The sequence below is a fragment of the Apteryx mantelli genome, chromosome 2 (genome assembly GCF_036417845.1).
Source record: "Apteryx mantelli isolate bAptMan1 chromosome 2, bAptMan1.hap1, whole genome shotgun sequence".
NCBI lineage: Eukaryota > Metazoa > Chordata > Aves > Apterygiformes > Apterygidae > Apteryx > Apteryx mantelli.
The window spans coordinates 104390459-104396795 of NC_089979.1; the positions used below are offsets into that span (position 1 = coordinate 104390459).

The 6337-nt window shown below is 37.6% G+C and overlaps 1 protein-coding gene across 2 annotated transcripts in view; it reads left to right on the forward strand.

Annotated features, from left to right (window-relative positions):
* Positions 1-6131, forward strand: part of COBL (cordon-bleu WH2 repeat protein) — a 160749-nt gene extending 154618 nt beyond the window's left edge. For both annotated transcript variants that reach the window (XM_013952796.2, XM_013952797.2), the window contains one exon: positions 4834-6131. In XM_013952796.2, coding sequence (XP_013808250.2) covers positions 4834-4851 — 18 coding nt within the window. In that variant the 3' untranslated portion in view covers positions 4852-6131. The remainder of the gene's footprint in view (positions 1-4833) is intronic.
* Positions 6132-6337: the final 206 nt, after the last annotated feature.

Sequence of the window (6337 nt, forward strand, 5' to 3'; positions counted from 1 at the left end):
GAAAACTTTTTCATGCCCTTTGCCCTTCTTGTGAATCTGAGATGATACTGGATGTCCTTTAGACAAGGAGAGATCAGATATGAGACCCCTGGTTCTCCTAGCCATTTCCTTTTCCTACTTCCACAAACCTGAAGCAAATTTAGGCATAAATACTCTCTCCTAATTTCGGTAGTGTGTTGTAGACCTTGATTCCCAACACTTAAGCTTAGGTGGCACATGCTGAGAGCTGTCAGTAAAACTGTGAGATCCTTTTAATGTCTACCTGAACTTTATCAATTGGATGTTTTGTGTTTCTCTTTTGTGGTCAACTATGGGTAAGCCAGCTCCTAAATGGCTAAATACCATTCTTGCTCAGTTGTCCGTGTTGATTTTTGGAGTAAGTTCATTTATCTTTTTGATCAAGATTCTGTTCTTCCTAACCTTGAGTTACGCCTCATTTCGGGATAAAGAGAACCAACCAGTTTACCTCCGTGGCGTCATCCAAATATTACACTGCAGTATCTAAGAATGGACTTTGATCCACAGACTTCAGGGAATGTACACAAACAGAGTTTTCCCAACACATGATTTAGCTGATGCCAACCATAAATGTGTAAATAGGCTTTAACCTTGCTTGCTTGTCCTCTTTAAAACAATTTTAAATATATTACCAATTTCAAAATAAAAAAATTTAGCTAAACAGTCTTGTTTCTGGTAAACCAGAAATTCCACAGCATCATTACCAATTGCACAAACAAATCAATTTTTCAGAGAAATTTCCATCAGCATGGAAACAGAAATCAGGATGTGCAGTTGTTGTGCATGTGAAAAAAATTACATCTGTATTATGCATACCAATAGAAGGCTACAACTTATGAAGAAATAACACTGCAGATCAGGTTTTCTTTCTCAACTTCACCAGTTTACAGAAAAAAAAGTGGATTTGTACATGCAAGAATAGCCCATGCAATTCTTTGTTTTCTAGGCCTTTTCAAATTCCAGATAGTGTGAACCTTGCTCTTTCAACAGCATGACTGTTGCAGAAGTCTCGGGGGGGACCTACAACTCTACTCATTAAAACAAGTCTTTATCGCATCCCTGGGGATTCATTTTGAAACAGTTGGATAGTCATTGCAGTCTACAAAAGTGAGCTTGATATACTGATATATTCTGCTAAATACTGTGCCTGTCTTCTTCCATTTTCAGAACAGAGTAATTTTCAGTAGATCTGACACTGAAATGACAAAAGAGTGCATCTTTTCTTGAATATCTTTTATGAAAATAAGAGAGAGAGGCATTTTGTCCAAAGACAGAGCAAGTTTTTCATGTTATTGTGCTGTCCTTCATTATATTGGATATGCAAGCTAAGTCTTGTATATGCCAAAGGCATCATATCATTCTGACATCTGAGATCCCATGCCCTTGATCATTGATAAAAGTAAAAATGTTGTCAGATTTCTCAGAGTTTCTATCCAGCGTGTATTAATATTTCTCCTAGCTTACTGTGTTAAACGAGAGCCAATTTCTGATCTTTTCTGCAGTTGGACACCTTGTGACAGCAGAAGTTGACTTGGTAGAGAAGAATATATGATATCTGCATATTAGGGTTTTCCTCCTTTACAGCTGCAGAACATGTCTGCAAGGAGTATTGAGTTTTTGGTAGACAGTGTCTGGCATGTGGTTTTGTGCCAGGACCAAAGGAAACGTTTTTCTTTTTTGTGCTTCCTCTGTCAAAGATCCGTGATGTTCTGATGTGGAGGTGTAAGCCATTTTTTGACTAGGATGCCTGTTAGATTTTGGTTGCAACAACTAGATAACAGACTAGATAGTTAAGTCCTTTAATTGCATGTTTTTCTCCTCCATTGTCTTCTGGAAGTTTTCTGGAACAAGGGCTTCTGATGGTGAAGTAATTTAGTTAGCTAATATTGTGAAGAACTGGGAAAGATCTGCATTGCTAAGTTATGTATGACTCTGTGCTTATTTATGAGGGGTTATTTGCAATGGAAGTAGATCAAATGGGACTGTCAGGGGAACCAAACATGAAAAGCAACCAATTGCCTAGATGAGGAGCATCCCAACAAACATTTGGGCTCTATTAGTATCTGTGAAAAGGCAACTCCTCCACTCCACCCCTGATTACACAGCTGTTTGCTAAAGTCATGAACTTTAAGGTTAAAAGATCCACTGTGCAGGAAGGGAGGAGAGAAGTTGCTGCAGGCTGACCCAACCTTGCTGAGAGTCCGGGTCTGCCCCAGAAAGGCTGTAATTGGGTCACCCAAAACAAACCAGAGCAAAAGTACATATTTGAGGGAAATGCCAAGTATAGGTAAGAGAGTATGTGCATAGGACTCCTGGCTGTTCTTTAATCCATTTCTTGGAGTGCTGTGCCTGTTTTGGCAAATAAATCACACTTTGTTTTGAAGAAACGGCTTCTGTTTTATTGCACACTGTTGCTGTCCACGGACTCCCGAAGGAAAATTCTTGTGGGTGCCAAGCCCAGTTGGGCCTGCTCAGTAACATGGTTCATCCCCACTGAAGTGCAGTTCAGAGACCTGCCAGAAGGTGGTTTGGTTACAGATCCTACCCAAAGGGAATGGAGGCACAGGCTGTTACTGCAAAGTGATGGCCTTACTGAGCTAGAAAAGACCTTACAGTACACAGGAAATAGCCCTTTTTCATTCTCAAAATGATCTGATGAGGAACCTGGCACATACTTAACACGTCCAAAGTATAACAGCAAGTCAGAGAGACGTCATCAAATGAAGCCACCAGGATGGCTGCCCTAATGCCTTTGGTGGTTAACTGGCTTCAGAAATGAGCACATCTCACTCACGAGGTGTCTGCTTCCCAGCCAACCCATCTGCCTTCTGTACAGAGGGTAATCACTTGATCTAGGAAATAAAGAGCTGATCCAAGACCAGCTTTTAGGCTGGTTTTAGTGAGCAAAACTCAAGTCATAGAGTTGTATCATTTGAGCTTCTCATGTTAAAAGTGATGTAATGTTTTATTTAAATTGTATCAAGCTACTTTTGTCACAATTTCATATACTCATTTCTTTTAGTTTTTAAACTTCTTGTTTCTATCTCTGAAAACGCGAAAGAATCCAGCTAGATTTCTGAAATTCTGTGTATATCATTGCATGTGTTTTTGTGTCTGTGTAACTTGCCTTGGGATTTACCATCATTATCTGTGGAAAACAGCCATAACTACACATGCAAATAACCCATTAGATGTCTAGCTGTAGGTATAGTTGCAGCACAAGCCCATGCAGGATTGAAAATCTTACCCAACAAAGAGAAGCTATAAAAGTTGCCTTTGCTTATATGCCATCTACTCATCTTGGGTAGAGTTGTACCCAGGGATTTTGTAGAAATACTGCAAGGGAATGTGCCTGCACAAGGTGGGGAAGGCAGGTTGCTTATCTAAAAACCAGACTTTTGCTCATGGAAAAATAATTTCTGTAGACCACTTTTTAATGGTACGTGCAAGAGAGAGTCTACAGATTTCACATGTTTTCCAGTTAAGATTAGAGCTGGACACATCTAAGCAGCCTTTTTATGTTTACTTACTATGATTTTTAAAATTAATTTGGCTCCATCACAGGATCCACAAACGTTCATTACAGTATTTAGCATTTAGTCACATGAACTCTTGATACATGAAGTATATCATTCTGTTGGCAATTAAAGGAGCCAGTTAAGGTAACTGCTGCACCCATTACAATGAATCTCTGGTATTTGCTAGGATAATTTGAAGTTGGTTGCTAACAAGTGATGCATCAATCTGAATTACAGCATGTTCAGTGTCTTCTAGGGACCGTGGCCAAGTTCTGTACCTTTATGTCAAGCAGTAGACCTCTCTTCTAATATAATCAGGGATGTTTAATTGTGAATGAAGAAATACTGTTTCTTATCATTAATGTTTGTAGCTGCAATAATAGAAATTACAGACGCAGAGCCACAGTAGGAGTTGGCACTGGTATGCTGGAAGTAGGGGAAGGAGGCCCTGCTAAAAGGTTGTCCAAGCTGGATATACAGGTAGTCAAATGAGCCCAGAAAGTTATTTTGGTTCCCATGCACAGTGAAAGGCAGTCATTTGCATGCTGTTACTCCATTTGAATTGAAAGATAAAATTTAATTTGAACTCTTCACCTTGCTAATAACTTGTACAGTGACCTATTTTTTCCTCTAAGAATAAAGCTTCTGCCATGGATACAAAGGCCAAAATCCAAAAGTTCAAACTTGATCAAACACATTGATCCTGTTTAGCTTTTGTGATGCCCGTATTGTGTATCTCTCTGATAGAATCAAAGCTCAGTGAGAAGAGCACCCTAGCATATGTATTTACAGTTAAGCATATGCTTAGATGAACTGAAGACTAGGAAGGAACATAAGTTTAAGTATTTTCCTGCATCAGAAGCTATGGGAGTTTTTTTCATTCAATCAGGAAGCAAAGTACCCATCAATTGATTTTTTTTTTTTTTTTTTATGACGAGTGACAGCTAACCAATATTGAACAGATTTTGACTGTCAGGTATTACATACTCACAGCCAGGGTTTGTGTTCAGTCCACAAAATGAAGGAAGTTCACAGAAAAACACATTGCCTACATTCTAGTAATAATGTTACTGCAGCCGTAATGATCTAAGGGTGTATGAGGGGTGGGATTTTTAGGGAAGGATAATACCTTTCACTAGAACAATATAGCTGGAAAAAAAGATAAGCTTTAAGTTTCAAAGAACTGATGAAGAGACAAAGCTTGCAAACAGCCCCACAGGAGAATGTTTGGTTAAAAATGTCAGCAATTGAAGGTTTAAAAATATCTTGAATGATCATGTGCTTTTCTTTGTTATAGGTCCCTCTGCTCATTTGAACTGTGTATAAAGAACAGGTAATTGGAAAATCTAACCCCATATGCACCCATAATCATCATTCAAGGTCTGAAGTGACAAAAAAACATCAAGAAGTTTTGTTTATTCTCTTGTCTACAAGCCAAAATAAGTTGTAGTTAATTTTCTGTGTTCCTGCATATGGTTCTAAGGGAAAAATATGTTGCTCTGCTGTAAATCTTCTGTGCCAAGGAATTGTGTTTTGCCTCTGAATATTTAAGGTTGCCAATAAACTGTTCTTGTTGGCAGGTTAATAAGAGTATAAACACTGTGCAGTCCTCTGTTAATATTTAATTGTGTTTATGGGCAAAATTAAAAGACTTTTGCTAGCTATCTGAAAAGTAATATTCATTTCAAGTTGTTAAAAGTACGTAACTGTTTCAAACTATTTACTCGCTTCTTATTTCATTTGGAAAAGAGCTATAAGCAATAAGAGGAAAAAAACAGAATAAAGATCTATACAAGTTAATCACAAGAGAAAAGTTATGGTGTATTCTGAAAGACCTGAATTGCCATATGCTGAAGTCATTTTTTTTATAATTAGGTGAACTTTATATCTCTGGTGCAGCTCTGAGAAAGCAAGCAATCAATAATGAATGTGAGACAGTGTGTCTATTGAAAAGTTACTTATGGGGTATGACGTTTAGAATATGATATACTGAACCCTGGTAACATTCATGACACTTGAAAAATATTGAGACACCTTAAGGGATCTCTGTTTGCAACTGTGAAGGTTATAAGTAGAGGACTGTGTGGTGGTCCAAGATTTCAAACTCATTCCTGCACTGCAAAAGGAAGTGGAGGTGGTTTACATCTGCAACCAGGACTTTGTCACTTGGTCAGGTCACGCACAAGCAGGCCCTTTGTTTCCAATTCATTTGGCTGTTGTGTGTTGTCTCACAAGGATTTATAGCAGCTTCTTTTTCAAATGGTTAACTACTTTGGTAGTTGTCGTTGTACATATTTTAAAAATATTTTGTTAAATTTAAATGATTAACTTAAAAAGGACAGATCAAAATGCTTTTTCACATTTCCTATATCATAATGAAACTGAAGAAGAGGAAGTTTGTACATTTACATTTTTATAATCACAGACCAGAGTGGAGGTAGGTTCTTTTTTTGGAGCTGAAATTTAAAAACATACAGCTATGTAATGTTGAAAGCAAGAGAAAATTTAGCCATCTGCATTTAATATGTCTGTATATTATATATTGTAAAATATTGATGTCTGTTAGTGCCACAAATAAAAACAAAATCAAAAACTGTTACATGACTTGCAAGACTCTTTTTGCCAATTTTTTTCCATTTACAGAAAAAAATTGGAACTAGAGATGGACTTAAGCAAAGTAATATGCTTTGTGTAATATCTCAGGTCTAATATAAAATGTCTCAAGCCAGGAAAGGGCTCATAACTGATGCTCAAGGAACACAGTAGAAATGGACAAATAAAATCAAGATACCAGAACACAT